We start from the raw sequence: 10,827 nt of genomic DNA on the forward strand, positions 1-10,827 counted from the left end.
ATGGCCAGAAAGTGGTGAACTGGGATAGCCAACCCAGTTTCTCTGATCCCATTATTGAAGTCGCCTGGGCAACCTCTGAGCAGCCCTCTATGATGGGCCAGGGGGCGACAGAGGGGGGGCCCTTGAGCACATGATGAACAGGAGAAAATGTTAAATGTTAATCATCACAGGAAGGGGACAGACTGCCAGAACACTTGATGTGACAACTATTTTTAACCTACAACAGCACAAGAGTGTTTCTAAGAATCTATGTACTTGAGTCCACCACTTGGGACAGAACTTACACAGAACATACTTATAGCTCTCCAAACATGCATTCGGCCATGGATAACTCTAGGTCGCTCCATCAAATATATGACCATAGACAGATTCGGTGTTTCATCTGAGAATGAGACTAATAAATGTGTTTATAATGGAGTACATTCATAAATAAATCTGTTAAGGGGCGCCTGGGTGGCTCAGTCGTTTAAGCATCTGACTCTTGATTTTGACTCAGGTCACGATCTCAGTGTTGTGAGATTGAGCCCCGAGTCAGGCTCTGCACTGGGTGTGGAACCTGCTTAAGATTCTCTCTTGCCCTCTCCCTTTGCCCCTCCCTCCCCTTCCTCTCAAATACATACATACAAGGAAGCACACCTAAGCATCTGGTCTACCAGGAGGGAGAGACACACAGCTATTAAGAACTCTTTGAATTGCCTGTTTTAGGCCAGAGAGTAGTTTTTATATATATTACCACTTAATTTACAGTGTCCACAAGAGAAGACAGAAGGCTATACTCCACAGAGTGTCACAGCACTAGCTAATAATCCCTACCTCAAGTCCTGTTTCGGTCGGAATGAGGTGGGGGTATGAATGAATGAAATCAACCTGAGCATAGTTCCATTTCTGTACACCTCTTCACGGTTTCCCATCGCTCCTCAGTCTTCCTGTAAAGCCCCTGCCCCATTAAGCTCATGTCAACTGCTATGCCACCCTCTCCACCCACCCCCACTGCCATCTCCTCCTGACTGCCACACGTTCCCCTATCATGAACAAAGCCTTCAGCACCTCAGTCTTGGTCTTCAGCCCCATCCCAGTCCCCGCCATCGTTCTGGGAATTCAACATGCCCGGGAAACCCCACCCCCCCACCCCCCAGCCAACCTCCTGGCCTCCCAGGCCTTGACTTGCTCAGAGGCAGTGAGGAAGTCGTTCCCCCACAACCAGCTACTCCCCTCGGGGCTACACACCCCCTCCCCTAGCAAACACTGTCCCCAGTAAACTGCTCCCTGAAACTCCAACTTTCCACAGCAACCGCCCCTTCCACCCTCCACTCCCCATGGGAGATCTCCTCCTGGATGTCTCAGACACCTCCCGCTCAGAAGGACAGAAACAGAGACCAGTTAGAAGCACAGCACTGGATTTAAATCCTTTAATAGTATTTACTGATGACAGAAGTCAGGCGTCCTCAACTATGAGAAGAGACTTGGCTTGGACTAAGGCTATGAGGACTCCCACAAGTCCTGGGACCCAGGCTTTAGCCATTTCTTCTGGATCCAGGCATCTCATCAAACAGCGTGAAGGCTGTATCCTTCGAGCGGTGGTAGGGCTCTCCACTGCTGTCCATTGCTCTCTCCACATCTTGTGGGGCAGTCGGCATGTTGCTGTTGTTGGCCTCAGTGCCTACCAGGTCCAGGATGTAATCAGTGAGGTGGTCGAACATGGTAAGGAGGAAATCAGTTGTGGATGAACTCAGGCGATGGTTGTATTGATTCTCCTGCAGGAGGCGGTCCACGTAGCTCACAGGGAATTGGAGCTCGGCTGTTATAAGATGGGCTTGAGTCTGATAAGAGCTCTCATGGCTTTTCTTTCCTGACATGATGTTGGCTTGGTTTGGCTCCAATCAGCTCTACTTGATTCTTCAGCTGGACTAGGCCTCTTAAGGCACCAGGGGTCAATCCTGCCCACTATATCCCCATGCTCTGGCCCCTCATTGGTCAGGGAGTTGCCTTTGTGACATCCTAGCCTTTGGGATGTCACTGGTACCCACTGTGCCTTTATCAGGCCTCAGCCCAGTAATGTCTATGACAGGAACTTGGTCACCCTAATGACTGGACCCTGATTTTGAGAGAACTGTGATTTTCTCTTGATTTTTAACACATTACAGAGATAAATATGTATTTCAATGGAAGACTTCTCCCTGTCTTAGGACACGACTCCACATTCTCTGATTCTAGCCTTATATTGTCTTTGAGGTCTTTTACAACCCTTTGTTAGTTGTAGGTTAATGATAAATATGTAAAATGTCTTGTCTAGTAGAGATTACCTTGTTCCCCCCAGCCACATGATGTAATAAAACCAGTTTTGCCTCCATTTACACATTCATTTAAATACTCTTAATATTCCTGTATCTAATTCTTGGATTCTCTATGAACCAGTTATATAGCATCTTCCCATTCCCTCACTGATTTGATAGAATCTTTTCTTAATTGCCAGAGAGACAGAGACAGAGAGAGAGAGAGAGAGCACCCAAGCAGGGGGAGCAGCAGCCAGAGGCAGAAGCAGGCTCCCCACTGAGCAAGGAGCCCGATGTGGGACTCGATCCCAGGGATCATGATCTGAGCTGAAGGCAGACGCTTAACCAACTAAGCCACCCAGGCGTCCCTAAATAGAATCTTTTAACACATGTTTATTTCATACCTGTATTAGTGTCTTCATTTTACACTGTTTGAAAAATTTCTCTTGATCATTTTGGAAGTCATAATGAGATGCTCAGTGGATTCATCTATCAGAATCAGGTAAACATTGTTCAGAGAGAGAAGTTTACCTTGGGCTTAGTTTAAGCCCAGTCATGTCTTCTTGGCTGTCCTCGGTGAAGCCAAAGCACCAAGAGATGTTTCCTCTCATTTTTTCTCATTTTTAAAAAGATTTTATTTATTTGAGAAAGACAAACAGAGAGAGAATGAGCGGAGGGGGAGAGGGAGAAGCGGACTCCCCGCTGAGTGCAGAGCCTCATGCCAGGCTGGATCCCAGGACCTCCGAAATCACAACCTGAGCCAAAGTCAGACAGACGCTTAACTGAGTGAGCCACCCAGGCACCCCACCATTCTTTTCTCATTTTAATTTTCCTCTCCACTGAGTTTGTGTTTCTGCTTTGTTTTTGGTTCATTTGCAGCTGATAACAGTTATAGACATTTCCAATCCAAAAGAGAAATAGAAGGAAGAAAGGAGTCTCTGATCCAAGGAATGTGGATCAAGTAGGCAAACCTATGTATGTTTCAAGGTCTGGGAAGAATCTTTCGTAGCTCGTGGCTCCTCCCTCTGATCCCATGACTTTACCTTCGTCCATAGCTCTGCCTTCATCCCTCGGCTCTGTCCTCAAAATCATCTTTATTTTGAATGGAACACATGTTTGCAGCTGAGTAGTTTTATCAGCTTCTTTTCCTCTTGCCAAATCTTGGGAGTTCCATGGCCTTCTTTCATTTCATCTATCCTCTCAGTTAAAGATGGCATTGTTTCTGCTGATTTCACATACTCAGAAATCTTGTAGTTCCCCCTGTATGTCATGGGAATTTGTGCCCATAGACAAGAGACACTTACAGATCCCTCCAGGAAAATGCCATCTCAATTCCTTGCTTCTGTTGAGATGGCTAAGTTATCCATGATTCACACCCCATATTGCTTCAAAGAGCCCTCTGTTGAACTGAATACTTTGATCTTCTGATGCCTCAGAGAAAAGATGTGTCTAGCTACATGCTTGATTTGTATCTCCAGAGGAGGCTTTCCTGACAGCAAATCCTCTCATTTTAATGTCTTTTGCAATCTGGATAGGCTGAGAATTGCGCCTATCTTCAAGTCCTGGTTCCTTTTTGCTGAACAGCTGTTCCCTCAATTTACTTTCCTCTAGCATTTTACTCTAAATAGCAAGAAGAAGGAAGGGCAGGCCTTCGAACGCTTTTCTTAGAAATCTGCTCAACTAAATCTTCAATTCACTGTTTATGAGTTCCGTGTAATTGCAGGACAAAATTCAGCCAACATTTCTGCCACTATATAACAAGAATCCTCTCTTCTCCAGTTTCCACTATGATGTTCCCAATTTCTTTCTAAACCTTTACGAGCAATACCTTTGACATTCGTATTTCCATTAATAGGTTATTTATGATGACTTAGGTCTTCTCTAAGACAATGTAGGTTTTCTCTACTGTGCTCCTTACTTCCTTTCAAGCTCTCACCAGCAGCACTTTTAACATCCATATTTCTACTAACTGTTCAAGGTAATCTAGCATTTTCTATCATGCTTCTCAAAATTATGCCAGCCTATAGCCATTATCCAATTCCAAACCTGCTTCCGCATTTTTAGATACTCATTATAGCAGTAAACTACTTCCTTGTACCAAATTCTGTATCAGATTCCTATGGTTGCTAAGGAATTGCTACAGAGTTGGTGACTTAAAAGAATACATATTTCGTCTTGTACAGCTCTGGAGGTAAGAAGTCCAAACAGTGTCGCTGGGCTGAAAACAAGTTGCCCACAGGGCCATGCTCCCTCTGGAGGCTGTAGAGGAAAATCTGTTTGTTGGACTTTTTCAGTTTGAGAGCCACATTGCTTGCATTTCTTGCTTTGCCCCCTCCCTTCATCATCACAGCCTGCAGTGTAGCATCTTGCCTCAGTGGTCAAATTTCCATTTTCTGTGTCAAATCTCTCTGCTTCCCTCTTATACGGACATGTGTATTTGCACCTAGATTCTATCACATAGTACAGAATCATCCGTCTCAAGATCCTTCTCTTAATCCTATATGTGAATTCCCTTTTGGCATAGAAGGTGACATTTGCAGGCTCAAGAGACTTAGATCTGGTTAACTGGGGGGCCGTTTTTCAGCCTACCATGGTAGGTATTCCCAGAAAACTAATAGGGAAGTGAGGAATTGAGACAAGGAAGGGAAGGAAGCAAGCAAAATGTCCACTACTGATCAGCTTAATATCACTGGAGAACTTAAGGGGACACTAAAAGATACACTTTCCAAGGGAAGATATTGCCCCAGCATTCTGGACTGCCATGCTATCATGGGCAATGGGCTCTGAAAGCTTAATAAAAGCCCTCACACAAAGAAATGCAGGTCCTAACATTTCAAAGTCAGGCAAATATGCATCCAATGGGTTTGTGTTGTGACCATGTGGGTAGGACCCTGACAGCATCTTCTACACGGTCATGTTTATATACTTTCATTATAAAGTCTTTCCCTTCCATCCTTACCTCCTGCCTGCTCTTCTTTCATGTAACTAATGTTTATTGTGCAGCTACCTTGTATCAAGCACTGAGATGCTGGATATTCGATGTTAAACAAAACACATACTATCTTGTCCTTGTGAAGCTTCCACTCTCGTGGGAAAGACAGATACCCAAGGAAATATGTAATTCCAAGTTGTCACACGTGATCTAAAGCAGAGATTATCAACCTCTGCACTACTGACATTTTTGACTGGACCATTCTTTCTTGTGGGGCCCAAGGACTGTTCCTGGTATAGCACAATATTTAGCAATATCCTTGGCCTCTATCCACTAGGTGATAGAGCACACTACAGTCGTGATACAAAGAAGTATCTCTATTCATTATCAACTGTCCCCTACAGGGCAAAAGCATCCTCAATTGAGAACCACAGTACATTAAAAATGTATATTAAAAATAAATTACTTTCAGATACAATGAGGGGATATAACTTAGATGGAGGAATCAAGGAATATCCTCCAAAGGAGGGGCAATGAAGCGGAGAACTGGCACGAGACTAGGGAATGAGGTAGAAAAGAGGTTGAGAGAATGAACATTTCAGAAAGATGGGAATGGGCTAATTCCTACACTGGCGGTGTACGTGAAGTATTTTAAATAAAAGTAATGTGACCAAACACAAGCGTAGAAAAGGATGGGGGTTAAGATGACCTTGTACCCACCCACAAACAGCGATAAATCTGGACTTTAATGGGCTTCTTGGAACTTGGGTCCATCTCCCGTATGTGGATGAACATGATTTTTGTATATATACACAGATGACCCTTGGACAACATGGAGGTTAGGGGGTGCGGACGTCCTGCACAGCACAAAATCTATGCATAACTTTTGATTCCTCCTAAATTTGCCTACTAACAGCCTACTGTTGACTGAAAGCCTTCCTGATAACATAAGCAATTAACACATGATGTGTACGTATTACATACTATGTTAAGAAAAAGCTAAAGGGAATCATAAGAGAAAAAATATTTACAGTACTGTACTGTATTTATTGAAAAAAAATTCATGTCTAAGTGGACTTGCACAGTTCAAACCCATGTTGATCAAGAGTCAACTGTATTTTAATTAACCAATGATAAAACAGAAAAGGATTCTGAGAGACCAAACAAGAGCAGGATGAATGGTTGTCGTACTGTATGGTAGGCTTTGCAGAAGTGGCCACAATTATCCCATTAAAAAAAAAAAATGTGACTTTGCAGCTTCTCCAATGAAGACATGGTGCCTATATCCCCACTTCTAAAATCTGGACCGGCCTTTCCATTTACTTGGGGAAATAAAGTGGGGAAGTAATAGTAGACCAGTAATGGGCCTGGTCCTCAAGAAATTTTGTATTCTTTCATTCTTACTTAAAACAGCTACTTCTGTTTGTCGACAAGCTTAAGCTAGCCTGCTAGAGGATGAGAGCCCATACTGAGCTGAGCCAAGTCACCTTGGTTGTCCCTTGTAAGGCCTTCAATATGTAAGCCCAGCCATGATTGGCAAAGTCAACTCATCCTCTTTTTGTGGTATTATCATTACACATATTAAAACTGTAGATTCTATAGACTCACTAATACATTGACATAATTATTTCATGTCTTTGTGTCCTTAAAAAAGCTGAGAGAAGAGGAGCAAACATATATCTATACAGATTTTGTCATATTAACCTTCTTATTTGTCATCTATGGTTCTCTTCATTTGTTCCTGCCCTTTCTAGTACCATTTGGTCCTTTTCTTAACCTAATACAGCTTTGCTTCCACCCATCCCCTTTGTGCTGTTATTGGAAAATATATTACATTTTTATATCTTTTACGCACAATACATTATACAACTAATTTTAAAATCAGTTAAAAGAAGAAAGGAAAATAAATATGCATTTCTATTGTCTTTTAAAATTACATAGTTACCTCAACCAGTACTTTTTTTTTTGGGAGGTAGAGTATGGATTTTAATTACTGCCTGGGGTTGCTTGCTTTCAGTCTGAAAAACTTCATTTTTCTTTCTGCTCCTCAAACTGAAAAATCTCAAATGTTCTATCAAGTTCATGGTTTCTTTCTTCTGAGATTCAAATCTACCAGTCTGCCCTCTAATGAATTTGTCATTTCAGTTACTGTAAATTTCAACCCCAGAACTTCCATTGGGTCCCTTTTTATGATTTTTATGATTTCTCTGGCTTTACTGGTATTTTCTATTTGAGGTAGTATTGTCATATCTTCCTTTAATCATATTCTTTAATCGCGGTTTCCTTTAGTCCTTTGAACATATTTATAATAGTAACTCCGAAATCTCCATTCAGTCCCACATCTGGTTGACCTCACAAGTTTCTGTTGCGGGCCTTTATTCTCATGTATGGGTCATATTTTTCTGTTTTTTTGCATGTCCCACAATTTTTTGCTGGAAACTGGAAATTTTAGATAATATATTGTAGCAACTCTGTGTATTGGTTCCACCACCAAGTGCCTGTTATTATTTCTCTGTTGAATTGTTTCGTGACTGGCTGGATTATTTTAGTGGCGTCTACAGCCTCCCTTCACACTGTGAAGCCTCTTATGTTGTTCCTCATGGGGTGCAGACCTGAGTAGTATCCCTGTCATCCAAGACGACGTTGGTTTTGGTAGCACTCTCTTTGTCTTTCTCTGACCACACCCAACTGTTAAACTCCACTAATTAGTAGTGGATTGTTCTACTGCTTTTAACAAATGCTCTGAGGCCTAAATTGTTCCACGGACTGATCCAATCAAACCCAGCCTCTCTTGAAGGATCAGTTGCTTAGGTCAGTGATTAAGATCTGTTCTGTCCCCAGGAGGGTTCCCCCCTGGTATCTCTTTCTCAGCTACTCTCCAGAAAACCAGCTGGCCTACAGTTCTGTCTATATCTCCAATTAATCTGCCAGTCTCTTCCCAGTGGCCTTTCATCATAACTTCGACTGTTTTTGAGAGTGCCCTAATGTTCAAACATCTCCATAGGCTGTTGGAAATGAAGTCAGCTCCCTTGCTAAGGGATTCAGTGTTCTCGATTTTAGGGCCTGCTTCTCCTCCAGGGCACAAATCCCTGAGCCATGGCTCTGGAGCTAGGGGTGGGGACAATGGGACATTTTTCTCTGAGTGACACTCCTGATTTATTTAGGAGCTGAACCCTTATGTAGGACGAGTAGCCTCAGTTCTCCTTACCTTGCCTCTCAGTGCGGATCACGTGTGGATGACAGTACTTGTAAGGGTGATCAGGTCCCAGTATACTCAATGATGCCACACCCAAGGTAGAGCCTCCATCCCATGAGTGGGGTTGGGAGGAAGAAGCAAGCCCCCATCTCTCAGCCAGACTTGCCCAGAATTTGGTCTTAGCAACAAGTAGCTGGGGGCAGAAAGAGAAATGTTGATGTCCTGCCCATCCCTTAAAGATAGCCCTTTGGATTAGGAGTTGGAGGGAGAAGGAGCCCTGTGTCCTTTGCTGCACCGGTCTTGAAGGGAGTTTCCATTTCACTGAGCTGGGAGGGGAGTGGAATGGAGTAGGCATCAGTCCGGTTACCATACACTCTTGCTGCAACCTCTAAGTTTTAATAGATTTTGTTGAATAAATATTTCTTCATTTGCAGTATGCCCTTAGGACCATCTCCAAAGACTTCAAATGGTTATTTTAAAATTAATTTTCACCAATTTTCTAGGGAATTGGTCTATAGAGATGTCTCACTTTCATGTTGGAAGCAGAACTCTGGTTGTGATTTTTAAGTTACTAAGGTTTGGTAGTTTATTACAAAGCATTATTGTAGCAATAGATAACTGATGGCACACAAGTCAATAGTGGAGCTCCTAGAAAACCCCAGCCTCTCAATCCTTCCCATGGAATCCAGAGTATTCCCTCCATTGCAACTGAAACCACCCTAGGGATTGAGTGAAATAAACTACTGATATGGTAACTAATACCATAAACCAAAAACACTTCAGCATACAGTTTCCAAAAATAAGTCTCATAAAATGAGTCATACTGGAAGAACTGGACTTACAGAGAGGCTTAAATAAAGTGTGATTCTTCAGTCAGTAAGAAACGGCCATTTACCACATTACAGAGGAAAGCACTCTCACAATTCAGTGGCACATGAAACGGTAAGACCGATTACCTGCTTTTAACTAAGCAGAGTCAACACTACATTTGAAGACAGCACTTTATGAAAACTGAATTTGTAAAGTGAGATACTCCTTCTCCAAACATTTGATCAGGTTTGACACAGAAAGTGAAAGAGGAGTAAGTTGTGTCACATCTAAGAATTTCCTTGCTTTAATTCCAGATTCAGAAATATAGACTATCTGGTATACTTCACACATAATACAAACAAAAAGCCAAAATCACTGAACTAGAGCTTAATCACATCTACTTACCAATAGAATCTTCCAGTAAGGATAGCTAAAGAATCCAAGAGCACTATCAACAGATGTTATTCCATCACAGGAGTTTTTTCTTGACCTACAAGAGTACCCATCCCAAGGTTCTCATAGCCTGGCAGTTGACTTCTCTGCCACAAAGTATTCGAATTGTTTACAAAGCCAAATTTGCCTCAGCCATAAAAAAAAGAATGAAATCTTGCCATTTGCAACAACGTGGATGGATCTAGAGGGTATAATGCTAAGTGAAATCAGTCAGAGAGAAAAATACCTTACAATTTCACTCATATGTGGAATTTAAAAAACAAAACAAACGAACAAAGAAGAAAAGAGACAAACCAAGAAACAGACTCTTAACTATAGAAACCAAACTTGTGGTTGCCAGAGGGGAGGTGGGTGGGAGGATGGATGAAATAGGTGAAGGAAATTAAGAGCACACTTACCATGATGAGCACTGAGTAATGTATAGAACTGCTGAATCACTATATTATACACCTGAAACTAATGTAACACTGTACATTAATTATACTAACATTTAAAAATTATTTAATGAATTAACTTAAAGAATGCACCGAGGATGAGTGGAGGTTTAAGTATGTTAAAGTTGAACATATAGAATGAGTACCTCTGGGGGTATGGGAGAGGGTTTTAAGTGGTATTCCAATGGATATAAATCTTTGTTTAAATGTATCTTAGTAGAAGGTTAAAACAATGATAGTGATCTAAAAGCTTTCTTTTAAAATAAAAATAATACATATATAGCCAAACTTGCAGTTAACTTTCTGAGTCTTAGGGAATTCTAATTTTCGATCTTTAAAGATCTTTAATCACAACAACTGAAAAAATTGAAGTATTTATCAAAATGTCACAATTTTCAAATATGAGGGGAAATGACTATTCAGGCAATCACGCTTGCTGACCTCTAGGTCCTAAGTCCACAGGAAAGCCAGGAAGCTTGACACTCAGAAGCTGACAGTGATTTGGTGATAACAGACTACTACTGTGGCGGGCTGGTTCACATTTCTGAAACAGCAGTTGCTGAAAGTTGCTCCAAAAATATCCAGTTTGGTCCTTCCTAAGCCTAAGACATAATATTATATTTCCTGACCACTTTTCAGCCTTGTTCTACCCTCTTCTCCTTCTGCCCCAAAGTGGGCAAGCTTGTAAGAAAGACTGAGTACTCCCTCCTTTGGTGCTAGTGAGAGATT

At 41.9% G+C, this 10,827-nt stretch overlaps 1 protein-coding gene across 1 annotated transcript; it reads right to left on the reverse strand.

Annotated features, from left to right (window-relative positions):
• Positions 1-1,514: 1,514 nt before the first annotated feature.
• LOC103668319 (huntingtin-interacting protein M) lies at positions 1,515-1,856 on the reverse strand. The gene has a single exon (XM_008696519.1). The coding sequence runs from the start codon at positions 1,854-1,856 to the stop codon at positions 1,515-1,517; it is 342 nt and encodes a 113-aa protein (XP_008694741.1).
• Between the last annotated feature and the right edge of the window lie 8,971 nt (positions 1,857-10,827).

The sequence above is a fragment of the Ursus maritimus genome, assembly GCF_017311325.1.
Source record: "Ursus maritimus isolate PB19 chromosome X unlocalized genomic scaffold, ASM1731132v1 scaffold_X1, whole genome shotgun sequence".
In the NCBI taxonomy this organism is placed as follows: domain Eukaryota; kingdom Metazoa; phylum Chordata; class Mammalia; order Carnivora; family Ursidae; genus Ursus; species Ursus maritimus.

Coding starts and splice junctions, on each gene's coding strand:
- LOC103668319 (XM_008696519.1), bottom strand. CDS start 1,856: ATGTCAGGAAAGAAAAGCCATGAGAGCTCTTATCAGACTCAAGCCCAT.